Source organism: Enoplosus armatus, chromosome 12, assembly GCF_043641665.1.
Source record: "Enoplosus armatus isolate fEnoArm2 chromosome 12, fEnoArm2.hap1, whole genome shotgun sequence".
Classification (NCBI taxonomy): Eukaryota; Metazoa; Chordata; class Actinopteri; order Centrarchiformes; family Enoplosidae; genus Enoplosus; species Enoplosus armatus.
The window spans coordinates 24,349,376-24,365,257 of NC_092191.1; the positions used below are offsets into that span (position 1 = coordinate 24,349,376).

The 15,882-nt window shown below is 43.3% G+C and overlaps 1 protein-coding gene across 1 annotated transcript; it reads right to left on the bottom strand.

Moving 5' to 3' along the window:
* Positions 1 to 655: 655 nt before the first annotated feature.
* fgf8a (fibroblast growth factor 8a) lies at positions 656 to 6,349 on the bottom strand. The gene is made up of 5 exons (XM_070915780.1): positions 6,318 to 6,349; positions 6,180 to 6,216; positions 5,138 to 5,318; positions 2,789 to 2,895; positions 656 to 940 (listed from the first exon to the last, which is right to left on the bottom strand). Exons 1-5 carry the CDS (start codon positions 6,347 to 6,349, stop codon positions 656 to 658), a joined length of 642 nt encoding a protein of 213 aa, XP_070771881.1.
* Positions 6,350 to 15,882: the final 9,533 nt, after the last annotated feature.

Below are 15,882 nucleotides of genomic sequence, written 5' to 3' on the forward strand. Positions count from 1 at the left end.
CTGTGATTATCAAATGTAGCTGCCACATTGTTCCATCAGACGCTATTAAAGCTCTGTTTGCTTGAACTGTGAGAAAGATACAGAATGATGCCAGTCAGGATGCAGCATCTAGCAAAAAGCTTAAACACTGCAGAGTTACCACCACGTGTTTATGCAACGTTAACTGAACCCTGGCACTCTCCAACACAGTGTGTGACAGTTTGTGTCTGTGAACGCAGCGTTCCCTGGCAGTGCGGTCAATCAGGGCCCTTCAAGTCTCCTTGAGCAGCAGGCGAGAGTCCAAAAAATGACTCCGCTGGTCAAAATGACATAAAAAAACAACACAACGCACTCTACTAAGATGTCCCCGATAAGTCAGACAATGAGTTATGTGCATCTAAAAACAAACTTCTCTTTTTGTTTTGTTTTTCTACACAGGTCAGTACTAAGTCTGGAGTACAAAAATAGATTTCTCGTGTTTTTGTCTATGTACAGCTTTTTTTACTTTGAGAAAAATAGAAAACAAACCACATATTAAGATATAGTAATGCTCAGTATAAAAACGTCTCTAGAGGTTTTTTTTTGGAGAGCAGAGGAGTGTGTCGGCTGCCGGTAATTCAGTCAGTCTCTCAGTTTCTCCTCTTTCTCTCTGTCTTTTCTATCTTCCTCCGCCTCCTCAGTGCTCTGACGAGTATCGCGTACGTTTAGTCCTTTGACTGAAGGGGTAGTGGATGAAGTCGAAAGGGCGGTGGTGGCTTGGGTGGGTGGGCTGCTGCCCCTTCGGCAGCCTCTTCATGAAATGGACCTCGCGCTGGTGCTGGCGTGTCCTCGAGCCTTTCCGTGGCCGCCCGCGGCGGGTGAAGGCCATGTACCAGCCCTCATAGCGGGCGTTCCTCAACGCTGTGTAGTTGTTTTCAAGAACAATCTCGGTGAAGATACAGTCTCGGCCTTGTCCGTTTTTCTGCAGAAAAACACACACAGAGAAAAACAGTCAGTGGGGATGTTCAGAGAAAACTCCTCAATAAAGATTTACAGATGGGAAATATCAGATGTATAAAGGCTTCCCTGTGCAGCTTGTCCCTTGCATGCACACACACACACACACACACACACACACACACAGAGCCCTCCCCTCATACATGGAGCATATGCTACAGTCATTACAGATCAGAGAGAGGGGGATGACAGTAAGCGATGACTCTTCTCCCCCTTCAGAAAACATCCAGCAGCCCTCGTGGGTCAGTAGCTGCAGGACGGATCCTCTAGCCATAAAGCCTTAATCAGCCCCCAAGTGTCACTTTCACTCCTGGTTTGATCTCCGGTGGCATTTGTGGCTAAATTTAACTGACCAGGTCTGCTTGAATTGAATAACAATCAATAGATCCTCAAACACATCTCACCAGTCCTCTGCTGTGTTCACTAAAGGCCCCATTAGATCAGGTTGTTGGCTTTTAGACAACAGCGTTGCTCAGGAATGACATGGTAAATAAAAAGGTGGGAGAAGTGTGACCTCTGGTTGGTGATACAAAACATTATACAAATCGGTGATGAAATGTACAGTAAGGTCATCTTAAACAGCAATAACTGGACTGGGACACACAGTGCTAGCCTACTGTAACAAGCTCCCACCTTTTTGGACAAATAGTAATAGTTAAAAATAGTCATGATTCACCCATGTGCACACATACACCCAAAAGACACACTCCCTGTTCATTCTCTCTTCAACACACACACTGGGGCCGGGGCAGGCTGTGACTGGGCTGGTAGCTTGGGGCAGATGGTGTACGAGGCAGGGTGCTGGTTGGGTGGAGGGGAGTGTGTGTTGGGGAGGGGGGGTGTACAGATAGGCTGGCAGCTCTGTTTATTAGCCGACACACACCTACACACTTACAAATAAACATCTGAGACCCATAACGAAACCCTAACCTGGAGCCATATATTGTTGAACTCCAGTTTAAAGGCTGTAATACAAAAATCATGTACGGCTAGCTATCATTTAACTATCATGAGCCTCTGAACTCTCTGATTACAGAAGCAAGAAGGAAAACCCCTTACATTGTCTAGCTTTTCATCTTCCTTAAGTCATGACAGCACCAAAAACACACACACACACACACACACACACACACACACACACAAACCAACAATGTATTAGTCCTCTCTAAATACTTTGGGACTTCTCCACCCTGTTTGGGCTCTCCGCTCCAAGCCTGCTGGTTTGGAGAGGCAAACAAAGGCTCAGTAATTTCCTAAACTCACTTTAGTTTTTGACAAATGTTACTCAAACTGGAGGAAATAGTGCATTTGGGGAATCTTTTCAGCTGTGGATTAATACACATTTGGTAAGAGGAAGGAGCGAAATCAGGGTTTGGCTACATTTGGTAATACTTGTTAGTAGGATCAATTCATTGTTGGTTTTGGTCTTTTAATGGGATTCGTTGAGATTAGAAAAATAAGGAATATTACCAACCAATTGTTTAAAAGGTATCATACACTCATGAAAGCTGATGCACCTTGGGTTATTTCTGGAACTATTTTAGGGACTATATTTATGAGGAATCATGTATTCATCTGCTGCGCAGTGATATCTAACTGTACATATAGTCTCTTATTATCCACCACTTTTGATTCATGGTCATAGTCCCAGCTAGTTCAAAATTATGTTTTCTTGATTTATTGTACATTTGACCCATCTTCCACACTCGTCTAGCTGTGCTGCTAAAACCCTTTACATTTTGACATCAGCTGCAATAAGCTAGCCAGCCTTTTGCCTCTGCTTCGGCTGGTGGAGGTCAACTTTTCTCCTCACCTTGCCGATGAGCTTTCCCCTCTTGTTCATGCAGATGTAGAAGCCCGTCTCAGCTCCCTTGATGCGTACTCGGCTCCCAAATGTGTCTGTTTCCACAACGAGTTTAGCTAAAGAAATCAAACACAAAGAGTTTTGTTAGCAACTACAGCTGAGAACAGGATGACTGGTAAAAGGTTCACGTGATTTAAGCAAGATGTCTGAAATATTCTTACAACATTAAAACCTGAATGAATGACTTAACAGTGCACATGCATGTGCGCATGGACATAAAAGCATCGACAACACAGGCAGAAATGCTTGAGTGTGTTTCCAAGCACGTATACTCTCTTTGCTCTCTCTCTCTCACACTCAAACACACACACACACACACACACATACACACACACACACACACACACTCATACACCAAAACCTGTGGGACCATTCCTGGGATTTATGCAAGCTGAAATTCTTGCAAAATGATAAAACCACGTGTCTCTTGATTCTTTGAAAGCTAAAGAGGAGATCCTGGCAGGCCCATCAAATCTGCATTGACCTCACACATAAAGCTCCACATTTATCTCTATATCCTGAGAAGTACTGAAAGATACAGGAAATATGGGCAGTTCACAGAGTTTATGGAGCTTTGTACATTTTTTATGTTGCTTTTCAACAAGATAAAAAAAACAAGAGAATGTCAGTGAATTTGATTATTATTTAACTTCAGAATGACAGATAGTATATATCTTTAGGTCACTTCCAGTCTGCGGCACTGCAGTGATTTGACATTCTCATAGATTTTGATCCAGAACATTAAAAGCCAATAGCAGATGACCTTTTATAAATTCCATTTTAATCGACATTGTCTGATAAAACTGGTTTCATGGCGTCTGCCACAGGGTTACTGGGGGCTGAGAGGATGGTCAGGGCCTTTTCCACCCACCCACTGACTAACCACTACATGTCTCAGGCTTATAGTTGTGGTCAGAACCAGCAGTTACAACTGAACTGAATGACATGGGCAGAGTCTGAGCCAAAGAGAGACGTGGGAGACACACACACACACACCACACACACACACACACATTTCCCCTTTGACACTTTTATCTCTCATTTCATATAAAATACCTGAATAGCTTGCACACTCTCTTGAGGCCACACACGTGCACACAATTACATCCTGCAACAACTACATTTGAGCCGCTGTACAGACTTGAGCAGCAAACACACCATCATTTAGTGGATGAGCCCATGTTCTTTATGGAATTCAGTTTACTCTAAATACAACAAAAATTGTTGGTCAGAGTGGCTGCAAAGCTCGAGGAGGCCGGCTTGGTTCTGAGGCTGGACGGAGTGGAGTTTAAGGTGGGGGTGGAGAGGGGAGAAGGAGCTATGCAGGAAATGTTCAGGAGGTAGAAGTAAGATGACTTCTAATGGCTCTTCCAGACACGCAGGATCTCTGGAGGATCACCTCCAGCACCATCTACAGCCCACCGGACAGTTTCCCTGAGCTCTGAGCCTCTTCCCCTCCAACATTACAGTACTGGGATCACAAATGGTGCAAAGAACAATCACCTCCAACAGTCAACTGTTTGGTTAAGAAGCAAAGGCTTCGAGAAAAATGCTGATGATAAGGGGGTTTCACTTTTGTCTGGAAATGTCAGCAAACAAGACAGAAATAGACAAATCTGTGAATGACAGAATGAATGGAGCTTCATTCAACAAATTCGGCAAATATGCCGATTTGCATTCGAAATACCCTCTCTCGTTGTACTTGCTAATTCACATCTCTTTATAAGTGGAATGGAAGCATTCAAATGAAACATGCGACTTTTAAGGTGAGTTATTTTTGGTCATTTTTTTATATCTCAGATATTTTGCTCTTTAAATGCTTTTAGCCACATTTGGAAATAATGCTGAGAATGATGTCAATCACAAGGCAAAAAAAAAAAAGAAAGAAAGAAATTCAGAAGTAGAAATTAATCCTGTAAAGAAAATCGTAAAAATTTATATAATAATAAGAACACATTTTTACAAATAAAAATGAAATAGTATAAATTCGATGGCCACCGGCGAAATTTAATCAAACTGACAATGGCTTTTCCTCAAATGGAACATTAACACAACATGGAACTAAATCCAGATTATTATTTGCATCGGTGAGACATTTCAAGAAAACAAACAAACATGGAATTTGAAAACTAAAGCTGCAAAAATGTGTGAAAATAAATCACACGGATCAACCCTCCCTGTGAACACTTTAAACACATTGAGAGGATCTCTGCGGTTTCAGAGGAGGGTAGTAAATGTCGGGTAGGCCACCACACACGGGGAGTTCGTGTCTTTAGTGAATTGCACGGCTTCTCTTACCGTGCACATCTCCATCGTCGGCCATGGCGTTGATCTTCTTGTTGGGCAGGACCTGCACATGCTTGCCGCTGGTCCGGCTGTATAGCTGGTAGATCCGGATCAACCTGCGGCTCACGCGGTCCGTCACTTTGCTCTGCTCGCTTACATGCTGCGTGAAATTAGGCGGGGACTGATTGGTTACCTGTCAGAAATTAGATGTCATCACAATCATCAGTATGTGTACATTTGTCTTTTTATTGATTGGTTTTCTTCTTTTTTTTTTTTTTTTACTGACATTAAACTGCGCAAAAAAAAAAAAAATCAGGGCTGAAGTAGAAAGTGAAGCCAATTGTGTGTGTGTGTTTGGGTTACTGCAGGAAATGATCGAAGCTCTTAAACACAGAGGGAAACATATCCCAACGCAACAACAGCTTGTTGTTGTTTTTTTCCCCCAGTGACAAGTGTAACAAGTTCCAGGAGAGCCGCTGCCAAACGAAATGAACAGCTTCCAAACAGAGCGCGGTGTGATTACAGGTTGTGCTTACAGGAGAATGTGCGCAGAGCAAACACACTCCTCATTCCTCATGCTGGGAACCAACAGAGCATCTAGCTACTGTAACTTTACCAAGTATTTATTTGTCTTTCGCTTTGACCTCCGCTCCGCTGTGATGGAATGACTGCTGCCGACGGAAAACATTGGCCCTGGTTACTTTGTACCCCACGACATTTTTCACAAGACTCGCAAGCATTTCCCTCTGCCCCGATACCCCGTCTGTGCCCGCGCGCCCTGTGCCAGGGCCGGTATGTTCATCAGCAACCTGCCAGCTAGCCGCGCGCCCCGCTGCCCGGCGCGCCGTGGGAGCCATCCCATATTGTCGTATCACATAATGTTACGATGATCCCTCACCTTTCCTCCTCTCACGGTTATTGCGCCGTGCATCAAGATTTGACCGCCATATGCTTTAGAGACTTTTAAAGCCAATCCTTATTTTAGCGCCCAAATGAAAAAAAGGTGGGCATTCTAAAACCATTTGTATGAGAAGAAATGGAAGCAGTGACATACCTGAGCATAGTAGCAAAATGCGAACAAGTGTAGAAACCTGCAAAGAAGAAGAATAACATGCATTAAGTTACGTCGGAGCTGCGTGAAGGAGCATTAACAGTGCGTAAAGATTGGAAGTCAGGGAGGAAAAGCACTCACAGATAGCTGAGTCTGGATGGGATGGGTCGCATGGTGGATGGAGGTGAAAAGCTTTTCCAGTTAATTCTGACCAGGATCCTTTTCAGAACTGCAAAGTCCAGCTGATCTCGTTAGAAATCTAAAAGGCTATTTAAGTCCAAAGATTTCACTGAAATCCACAAAAAAAAGGTCAGAGGTGCTGACAGAGAGGCTCATGCGCGCACAGCTGACACATTCTTCATCAAATCAATGTCCATCACTGGCGACCCTGCCCCGCTGAAATGGCTAAATAGCAGTGATCAGTGATCATTCAAGTGTCTGTTTCTGTCATAAAGCTACGCAAAGTCTAAGTGCACTTGCAGAAGCGGAGCTGCGCGTTGGAGTTTTGGGGGAAAAAAGCGCTGCAGAGTTTTGTTCGTCTATTTGTACAAACAAGTTCGTCTGGGCTGTCAGACTATTCCTCCTGGTTTGTAAATCCCTGTGGTACTCTGCGGCCTTCAGGTGTGTGTGTGTGATCCCGCTGTAGAGGAGACTCGGGCTCCTCAGTGTTCTCGCAGTGGCTCGATGCTTCTGCTCCGCTCGGTTGTGGCAGGACTGCAGACAGGACGCTCCTTCTCTCCTCTCTCTGCTCCCATCCCACACCGCTCCCGTGTCAAGCCTCTTGCTCGGCGCTCACACACCCCCGGTTAAAATGGCAGGCTGATCTGCTAAGAACAAGCCCCCTTTTTCTGCAGAACAAAAGCGGACAGCCCCAGCCCTACTCTCCCCTCCCTCCCCCTTGATTTAAAACATCTCTTTACCTGAGGAGCGGTCCACATTTGGTAGGGGGAGAAAGGGGCGAGGAGGAGCCTGGGCTGCCCTTGCGCGCACTGCCACCACAAGTCTGTGAACACGAAACACTAAAATACAAAATGATCGCCTCTCATCATGATGATACACAGTTCTGAGTGCATCAGCTGTTTGAGATTAATGTGCAGCAGTAACCTGATGGCCCAGCAGACCCTCCTCTCCTCTTATGGCCATTAATACTGTTCCTCCAGGTTTGGGATGCACTCAGTGAAGCTGGAGCTGCTCAGCTTTGTGTATTGACAGAGCAAAGTGTGAGACATATTAAAAGGATTACAGGCGATTAGAGTTTTTACCCCCCCCCCCCCCACCCCACCCTTCATTTGATAAAGAGAGCGGCTTCTTCTCGTCTTAAAGGTTTAACTCAACTGCAGAGACAAACAGGCTTTTAATGACTTATTCATGGTTTTATCCGAAGTAGTACATGAACTTCAGAGTGAAAAGTCATTGAGACCAAGCAGTATGGACGCTAGGGACATCCACACCTCACAATGACATTAAGTAGGCCCATTTTGTTTTAGACATAGGAGATGTGCCACATTAATTATCTGCAAACCGCGCCCTTTTATTATAGAGCGGCCATTGAACGAGGCCATTATCAGTTAGACTTTATTGATTGATCTGACCATTAATTAGACTGCTCGGTATCGGCCACGGCAAGCACACAGAAACTCAGCGCAGTCTGATTAATAAACATCATTTAAGGTGTCATTAAATTAGCTGGAAAGGCTTGAAATGGCCCATTGAACATAGGCTCTGTTTGTAGTGTAAAAGGGATCATTCTGCAGAGTGCAAATTGCTAGCCTACTCAATGACCTGGAAGCAAGTTTCTTTATTATCTTGAAAGGCTGCACTATGAATAATAATAATGTTCAACCTTGGCTTTGATACATCTTGATAGGAAACATTAGAGCCTCACTGATGTCTCAAGCATCCCACAGCCGCCTTACCACCAGAGAACATGGTTTCACTGTCAGATTGTCATACAGGGTTATGCCACCAGTGGGCGCTCCAGAGAAGATGATTAGGTGTAACCTGCGTCGGTTGCCCCCCCAGTGCCCTTGATGGTGTAATGTGACAATATGAACGGAGCTCTGCTCTGTCTGTATCACATGCTGGTGTCACTTCATCTGTTATCTACAAGCTTCGTGGTTGGAGGAGTAGTTGAGTTGGACTCTGGAGGCAATGAAGAGGATGCTGTCCAAGTTGGGTAGCATCAACATCATCACCCCCCCCCCCCCCCCCCCCCCCACAATGACATGCATACAGGTTGAGAAGAGAATCTTCAAAATCACACAAGATGTTCCACTGAGTGGCACAGGAGATCACTCCTGCCGGTGGCCATCAAACTGTTACACTCATCCCCACTCTGTCACGGGATGTCAGTGGACTGAAAGGCTGCTGAGGTCCTACTGGACTAACAGTTACATTCTCTGTAATTGGCACAGGACTTTATTACTTATAATTACATCCATTTTACACACCTTACAGAAATTAGCACACTTTATGCATGCACATACTTAAAAGGGCATATTTATTTTTTACTTTTATGTTAATACTATGTTTTTTGCACTATGCTTTGTCTGATTTGTACGTGTACCGCTGCTGTGACGAAGCCCCCCCCCCCCCTTAAGTATCTGTCTGCTCCACTGACAGGCTTCATATTGTCAGATGGTTTGTTTTTCTGTTTCTCTTCCCTCCCTCCCATTAGCATCCTCTGCTGTGGGTGTGCGTGTGACTACGTGTGTGTGGGGGTGAGAGAGAAAGAGTGTGTGAGGATACAAGTTAAACATGTAACCCCCATGTGAGAAATTAAGTGGGTCAGTGTGTGTAAGATGATGTGCATAGAAGTGTTGGTGTTTGCCTAAAAACTATAATGAAAGCTATTGGAGTGTGTGTGAGTCTATGAGTGTGTGTGTGCATGTATGTGTGAGTGTGATGAGCGGCAGGTAGCTGCCACTCTGTACCCTGGCTCAGGGCCTGGCTGCCCTCCCCTTAACCCCAGGAGCCCTGCATCCATCAGCAGCCCTGCAGGGGGCAAACACCCTTCCCCCTCTGCTCTTACTCACCCTCTCTCTCTTCTCTGTTCTCTCCACTCATGACCAGAGCTCCACCAGTGTGGGGTTATAAAAAACACATTCTACACTAAAAAAAGAAAAAAATCATGTTTGACAACATGTATGCTAAATAACATTGAGTATTTTGATGTTTCGTCCAGAATGATATTCTCAATAGGCGGCAAATGTCTCTAAAAAGCATTTGGACCATCATGGGACACAAAAACTTAAAGTGAAGCTTAATACCTTTAAGCTACCAGTGTTTTGTGCCAGTTATTACTACTGCCAACTACTTGCGTTACGTTTCCTAACATTTTGCAGTTTTAGATTGTTGGCAGCCATCTGTTCCCACCATGATCTTTATAGTTAGGATGGCCTATCTCAAGCCAGTTTCAAGTTGCTGCAAGGGATTTTCTATAGCAAAGTTACATGATGGATGTGTGGTAAAGCAGTGCAAAGTGGAGACTGATTTGAAAGGTCTGCACTGCAGTACATAACAACAACGTGACTGATAGCAATAAAAGCATATATAATGTTGACTGTGATGGAAGTTTCATCTCTGCAGATTGACTTCCACACTATAGTTAAATTAAATGAAAAAGCACATGCAAAGATCTAAACATTACAGCACACTTTGAGATTTCTGCCTTCACCACAGTACAATTGAAGTGAATTGGAATTTAGTTCTCACAGTATTGAAAAATGACATTTAAATATTCAACAGCACCATCTCATGCTGTCTCTCTTACACTGGACTCACAGGACACACTGAAAAGTCATTGGAAAGATTTCTTCAGTAGAAAGTAGTTCCAATGAAATTTGTTCGCAGTTCAGTTTCACATTGCTCTCCCTCCATTAAATATCATCCTCCTTTTCCCCTCTAACTTCCCTTTCTACCTTGGGAACACCTCTCTCCCTCCGTCATCATTCTGCTCCGCATTTCATGGCTTGTGCAGCCATCTGCCACCTCCCCTCCTCCCTCTGCTCTTCCTTCTCCCTCCATCCCTTTTCTCTCTCTCCTCCCTTCATCTCTTTAAGCTGAGGAGGACTTTAGTTTCAAGATCTCAGTGCGCTTCAAATTAAGTAGCTCGTATGACTTCTTTTCGCGTGTGTCTAAAGTCAAAGTGTTTCTACCTGGTCTGAATGGCCACACTGGTAGGCATGGTGAAAAGTCTGCTGTCACAGCACCCCCCCCCCCCCCGATCTCTCTCCAACAACTCTGTCTTTGTAGTCTTAATGCGATAAAGAGGGATAACAGCACACACCCTTTCAGACAGTCTCTCCTAGGAGGCATTCATACCTTGTAAAAGTCAAAAATTGCTGACAGTGGCACAAACCCCGTCAAAAGAATGACCTGGGAGATACTATATTTGTTTACTTGTGTACTGTGGATGAGTATGTCTCATTAATAGTACACAGTTACTGCTCGATCACTTCACTTGGTGTTCTGTTGTTCTGCTTTGCCAGAAAAACAATTACAACCATCCAAATAATAGACAGGGCCAAGCCAGAAGTAAGTCTGTGGCCCTCCACTCATTTTCTCAGCCCCCACTCATTAGGTGTGTGCGCCTTCAACTGTTAATCCATCTGGATGGAGAGACAGACAGAGAGAGAGAGAGATAGAGAGAGAGAGAGAGAGAGAGAGTCTGGCATCTATGAACTTACAGACATTTCCAGTCTCAAATCTAGGGCATCTTTGATTGCCCTGCTGGGTTGACCAAATATACCCTCCTTCAACGAACACGTAGTAATACCCATTCCATATGACCACTTAAACCCAGCACAGAGGCTTCAGCAGCAGCCCCTGTTTGCCTCTACACTGGCGCCTGGATCTGTTCAACAGTGAGTCTGAAGAGAAGCCATGTAGTGGTATTAAGGATGCAGGATGTATTTTGATTAATCAAATGTGATTGACTTACATGCAACAAGACATACTATAAGGAAGCTTTGTCTAATGTCTTTACTGGCTAATGTTACTTTTCAACCTACATGTAAATCTTCCAGTTCATGAGTAGATCTACTGATTGTGGGGCTTTCTATTATAAATGCACTGAGCCTTTAATCATCAGAGGAGGGAGTAGAAGACAAAGCAGCTGACGCCAGAGAAAATATAGAAGATGAGAATACAGTACAAAGGGGAAACAAGACATTTTAAAAATATTTGGTAACAGTATAATACAGCCCGCAATTTACTGCGTGACTTCCCGCAACTTACAGTGTAACTTCATCGCATTAATCAATATGTATAAAATACTTAATGGTTCCTTCTGGTGCTTAAATATAGGTATGGCGGAAGAAAACCAGACCATGGGGATCAAGGGAGTATGAATAGGGGATTCAATCGGAGGAGACAAACAAATTATACGGTATTATTCTATTACTAGTAATACTAGTATTTTGTAAATACTGGGTACCTCCAGTATTATTACATTACTGTATAGTTTTTCGTCCTCCGATGACAATACAAGCCTTCCACAGCTGCACTTGAAAGGTAAGTTTTGCTGATGGTTTCATATGGCTTGATCGATAGATATAATTGAGTATCATCTGCATAGCACTGAAAATGTATGGTGAGTGTTTTGTAATGATATTGCCTAAAGGAAGCATATATAGGGTAAAAAGTATTGGTCCATGCACAGAACCTTGTAGAACTCCGTCACTAACTTTGGCATGCATGGAGGATTCATCGTTAACACGTACGAACGATCTGATAAATATTTGCATACATTATACCATAATTACTTAATGCCGCAGGATGTCATTGTTTATTGTCAACCTTTCAGCTCTGTTTACCAGCACTGTACCCAGTATTTACAAAAATACTTGTATATGTAATCTATTTGTCTTTTCCTCTAGAATTCCCTATTGTTACTTCCTTGTTCCCCATGGTCTGGTTTTATAACGCTGTACCTACATTTAAGTACCAGTAGGAACCAGTAAGTATTTTATATGTATTGATTCATACAACACAATTACAACGTACTTTGCGGGAAGTTGTACAGTAAATTGTGAGCTGTATTATAAAGAGTTACCAAATATTTTATGATTTCAAAAATGAGTATGTGAGATGAAAGATTAGAAAGCTGCAGAGTGCAATAGTAAAATACATTTCTCAAAGAGGTGGATATACTGCTCCTCAGGCAGTGTCAGGGTTTGTACCATTTCTCAGTCCTTGATCAATCTGACAGGACGATGATACGGAGGAGCACTAAAGCAGCTAATAAGATAATAACTGTCTAGTTATCATCTAGTTACGGGCAGGAGGGTTGAGGACCACCACAGTGACTCTCTGACACATACACTCATCTAATTACACACACAGACCTGCACACTGGCCTCAAATGGAAGCTGTCCTTTGACAAACACACACACACACACACACACGCACACACAGTTTTAACAGAACCAGAGCTGGATTGTGACTCTGACCTGGTGGCACAGGGTCATGTTGATGCAGAGGTCAGCTAAGAGTCTCTACAGAGAGCCTCACATGTGTTTCATGACTTGAGCTGTTACTCTGAGAGCTCACAGTGAAGCTGATCACCTCAGTGTAGGGGTGTGCATCTCTCCCTTATGAGATAATACATGTAGGCTACGATACGATTCAGGGACGATACATTTTGATACAGAACGATTTGGTGCGATACGATGCAATCTGGCAACATTTGTTTAATGTAGGCATTCCTTTTCCATTACAAATTAAAATAAGCCAATTCTATAAAAGTGGCATTGCTTACGTTCAAATAGATACTGTATAGTTCATAAAACACCAGGGAATCCCAAGTATTTATGTTGCTCAAACAGACTGACAACAAATTATGTAACAACAAGCCATGTTTGCAATGCGACTGAGAGTTAGTAGCCTACGTGACGTCAAACAAGACTCCAAAGACTAATCAAATAGGTATGTTTTGATGAAAAACTAAACAACTGATTTGTAACTTAATTAGAAACGGGCCATTGACCGGTTCATGGTACATATAGATTGATCCAGGGGTCCGCATTTTGATGTAGTTGCATCTTTAATGTTAGAGCTGGATTCCGATTTATATCTGTGAATTGTTCATCAGTGTCTGTACTCCGCGTTTCTGCTTCACAGACATAGACAAGAACACACAAACACATGTACAGTTCACCTGTTTACCAGGTTGTAACACAGCAGACTGACTCCCTTACCATACAGCTGCTAAGCATAACTCTGGCTGTTTGAAAAGAGCTGCTCGCTCTCTGTCAGTCTGTTCTCTTATTATTACTGCAGCTAGCTGTGCTCTCCACGCTACACTTTGTTCATTAAAATACTGGTCGCTGTCTGGGTTGAGATATTAGCAGATATCTAAAGGAGATATGGTTACCAGCCTACATTCATCCTGTCCTCATTCCCATTGATAGCCTTTAAACATGGAAGACAGCCAATTGAAAGTAACTTTTCAACTTTCCTGACAATGTTAGGGGCGCCCCGTCAGCTCACCAGGTAGAGTGAGCGCCTGCATTTCCTGTCTCTCTCCAGGTGTCACTATCACAAAAAGGCAAAAATGCCAAAAAAATATCAACGTTACATTAATGTTACCTTTTTGTAACAGTCGACTTGCAGGGTGAGCATACTGCTGCTTTAGCTGTGCATAATGCTGCTGCCTTGTTAACAAGTAAAAACCATTTAAAGCACTTATGAAATGCATTTCTATGAAATTGTGCTGCACAATTGAACTTGACCTAGAATGGTGATGTGTGATCAGGGCCTCGCACCCCTCACGCAACTGCTGCCTCTGGATCTGCTTCAATGCATTGCCATGTTCTCTGCCTTCACTTCAGTCCACTGGACGTCACTGGGCTGCTTTTCACATCCTCCACGGACACACACACACACACACACACAGAGGTGAGGCAGTAAAAATACCTGGCAACCTGCCGCTGCCGAGAATTAGCTGAGCTGAGTGAACGTCTCAAAGCACCACAGTGGCCAGACTGTGGGCACATGCACGCTCGCTCGCACACACACACACACACACACACACACACACACACACACACACACACACACACAAACGTACATAAATAATGTCACATATACAAGTACATGTGTGGGAACAAATGAAAGACACTCAAAACCATAAACATACACAGTCACACACAGACTCAAATGGACCCAACACTCGTGCGTAAACTATATAATTAACTACATACACAATTTGCACACAATTGGTACACAATAACACTCAATTAAGAAATAATCAACCATTGCATCTGCACGCAAATATCAAATTAAAATACACACAAATACTCAAATATAGAACTAAAAAACATAAACACATACAGTACTAAGCACACCCACACACACACGTGCAGGCGTGGGCAAGGTGGTGAGGTAGACTACTCTAAACCAGCGTGGGAAACTGTTCCCACAGTTGGCGAGTAGAGCAGCGTGGGTTTAAGGCGGAAGGTAATAGGTTCACACTGATGGACTATGTGTGTGTTGTGTGTGCGTGTGTGTGTGTGTGTGTGTGTGAGGTGGGGTCTATCCAATTGATTTGAATCCCAAATGGTCCTAAATTTCCCCGTTGGAGCTCTACGCATGTGTGTGTAGTGTGTTGTAGAGAGGGAAAGAGATGGAGATGTGTTGTTTCTGATCAATACACACCTCTGTGTGTTGAATCGATTCAGTGAGTCTTTGTTTGAGTTGGACACTGATCATTGGATTACAGATGAATTTTGCCAGCTGTAGCTCAACACCTCACTGCCTGTCCTCTGCCTATGAAATCAGATAACAGCGTGTCCAGGAGAGAGTACTCCTCATATGGCATCTGAGGTCATCAAGCATCACAACACCTTTGTGTGTATGACATCACTGACGGATGTATTATGGGCTTGACATTCACACAAACCAGCATCTTCATTTGAGCTCTAACCAGCCCTAATAACATGACAGATCCGTCCTTTGCCTGCGATGTGACATGGGATGCTTAATCTTGCCAAGCTCCATTTTTCAACAAGACAAAGAGTTTTACAGTGCCTCACTTTCACCTATGCACCAGGCCAGTGCACCTAGAAATTACACCCATATTGGACGTTTTTGCACCTCATGATTTAGGCCTATGGCTATGTTAAGGACTTAGTATGTCCTTTGGCTACAAAACATAAAATGTTTGGGGACACAAACCTGTGTTTCCTGGTTGAAAGTCAGATGTGCTAGTTACCCGGGTCTCATATGGCTTGCATTTTGAAAGAACATTCGTTTTGCTTTGAGTATCATGCAGATAGTTTTAGTTTTGTATGTCCAGGCTTGGATATATCTGATATATCTGAGATTTCTGCCTCGACCCCAGTACAAGGGCTGTGAATGGAATTTAGCTTGTGGTTTTCACATAATTTACAAAAAAAATCAAAAGCAACATTTCTTTTGTGTTTTCAGAATCAGTGTCCCTTGTACTCAGGATAAGGTCATTGGTCAACTAGGTCATTTTTGTGGGAAATGGAAGGCCAGAATGAAGAGAAAAACATTTTTAACAGTTTTATTTCTTAATGAACACATCAGCACAAAAAAACGCTTCTTATTATTAGCTACATATAAGTGTAACCTAATATGGCAGCATGCCATGACAATGACATTAGTGAGCACGCAAGACAACATCAGATGACTGCAGTCTTCACATTCCTGAGAGGACAACCACCAAATGGACCTGATGCTG

What these genes read in the sequence shown, in the direction of transcription:
- fgf8a (XM_070915780.1), bottom strand. Translation starts at nt 6,349, where the DNA reads ATGCGACCCATCCCATCCAGACTCAGCTATCT. An exon ending in CCATCCAGACTCAGCTATCT is followed by an intron (nt 6,217 to 6,317) that starts GTGAGTGCTTTT and finishes TCTTCTTTGCAG; the next exon opens with GTTTCTACACTTGTTCGCAT. An exon ending in CGACGATGGAGATGTGCACG is followed by an intron (nt 2,896 to 5,137) that starts GTAAGAGAAGCC and finishes TGATTTCTTTAG; the next exon opens with CTAAACTCGTTGTGGAAACA.